Source organism: Lycium ferocissimum, chromosome 7, assembly GCF_029784015.1.
Source record: "Lycium ferocissimum isolate CSIRO_LF1 chromosome 7, AGI_CSIRO_Lferr_CH_V1, whole genome shotgun sequence".
NCBI lineage: Eukaryota > Viridiplantae > Streptophyta > Magnoliopsida > Solanales > Solanaceae > Lycium > Lycium ferocissimum.
In genome coordinates, this window is record NC_081348.1 from 53,478,205 (window position 1) to 53,480,247 (window position 2,043).

Sequence of the window (2,043 nt, forward strand, 5' to 3'; positions counted from 1 at the left end):
AAGAGTGTCACCTAAACTGAGTTAAAAAGAGAGTAATAAACATGTCATTATGTCATTAGTGGGCTTACTTGTTTGGATTTAATGGCTTGGAGAAGTTTGGGTCCATTGTTAACTAAGGACTTCGCTTGAAGAATTAAAGCAAGTGCTGAAGTGTTGTCTTCAGCCGAGAATGCCTTCACAAACAGGTTAATCCTCTCGGCAGCATTTTCCACGAAGAGCCTGCTCTTCTCTTTTACCTGTAAACACATTAACCAATCTTGTTAAAGCAAAAAAAAGTTTATCCACACAATTTGCGCCAAGTGTTTTTAATCATGTAACTATACTACACATTGACAGTTGAAGTGTGTAATCATTTTATCTAAAAATTTAAGCTGTTAGAGAGAATTCATTTTTATTTATTTAATTATGTCTTTCCATATTGATAATTTAATTGCTTTAACACTATCATGTCATTAGATAACCAAGTACATAACTACAAGTAACAAGTGAAATTAGTAACTTAGAAAATAATGCAGAAAATCCTCTATAGCAGATTAAAATGTATTGGTAGTGTGAAAATATCATTAGTTAGTGGATATCATATAGGTTAATTCCTAGGAACATTGCTGATGCGTGAAGACAAAGTGCATGCTAATGCTTGAAAAATTAAACGAGTAATAATGCATTTAACACTAGCTTTTACGATATTTAAGTACCTGTAATTAAACTTGATATTACGGCTAGTGCGCTACTACCACAAGAAAGAATGAAGAGCTTAATTAACACGAATATAATTAATTCTCACCTCACAACATGCAAGGTTTGGATATGGAAGCAGCAATGCTAAAACACAAGCCACCACTCCAACCGCCGTGCTAGCGGCAACGTGAATCGGGTGCATAATTGGTTCCGTTTTTCCACCATTAATATAACCTATGACATACACAATAACAAGTTGCCCTAGCGCGATACGCTTCGCTATCAAGTGAGTATTTTCGGGCAGGATCACAAAAAACGCGCTCAGCCCCACGGCCGTAGCCGTGGTGCTGGCCGTGAGCCTGCCCGGCCCGATCAACCACAGGCTCAGTATAGCGGGACAAACACCTTGAATTGTGGCGTAAAGTGCGAGCCAACAACTACGTAAAGTGTCACCTAACGTGGCATTAGTCACGACGAGAATAACCGTAACGTAGGAGAAAGCTGGGAATGCGACTTGAGTTTTGAAGCATTCGGGCCCGAAAAGGGTGGCAACACCAACTATCGAACAAGCCAAGGCGGTTCGAAAGGCGGAGGCTAAGCAAGTCCGCCACATAGCTCTAGCTCGAATCGATTCGAAGCTAGAGGTTGCCATTTTTAAAGAGATTGAGATTTTAAGAAATGGATTGATCTATGATTTTTGTAGAGAAGATGAATGACGTTAATTTCTTGTTGGCTCTTAATTTCCTTCTTCTTTTATTGTCACGTCCGAGTGAGTGGAAAAAAATTGGAATAGGAGAAGGGGTTTATATAGAGTTGATTTCGTGGGACAACACGTGAGAAGCGTAGTGGGATCCTTGTGGGGTATGGGCACTAAGGTGAGGATGCCTACGCCAGCCAAGAATTTTCTATGAGGAACTGAGGGTGAGTTCATTAAATCAGATTACATGGATGAGGATGAGAAGATTTAATAAATGAGTTAATATTGACCCCTAAGACTTATTTTCTAGAACTTCGTCGAGAGCTCCGTCTTGCTTTATGGTTTATTAATGCTCCCTCCATCTCACTTTACGAGAGACGATTTGAAGTAGGATGTGAGATTATCTAATTTTCGATATGAATTCGAACATAATGTTTTTTCATTTAAAAAAAAAAAAAAAAAAGTTAAGTAACATATTTAGAAACTATTTCCTCCATTCCACTTTATGTGAGATGATTTAAAGTTTGAGTGTTAAACTATCTAATTTTCGATATGAATTCAGACATAAACTTTGCAACATAAGCACAATAACTAACAACAAATAATTAAAAGACACATGAAAAAATAATGTTTTAAATAAATAACGTTAACTCTTCGAATAGTAACTG

The 2,043-nt window shown here is 37.4% G+C and overlaps 1 protein-coding gene across 1 annotated transcript in view; it reads right to left on the reverse strand.

The window, feature by feature from the left end:
- Positions 1-1,430, reverse strand: part of LOC132062329 (uncharacterized) — a 2,975-nt gene extending 1,545 nt beyond the window's left edge. The window contains exons 1-2 of the mRNA XM_059454917.1: positions 785-1,430; positions 69-236 (exon numbers count right to left, since the gene is read on the reverse strand). Of these exons, the coding sequence (XP_059310900.1) occupies positions 69-236; positions 785-1,330 (714 nt within the window). The 5' untranslated portion in view covers positions 1,331-1,430. The remainder of the gene's footprint in view (positions 1-68; positions 237-784) is intronic.
- Between the last annotated feature and the right edge of the window lie 613 nt (positions 1,431-2,043).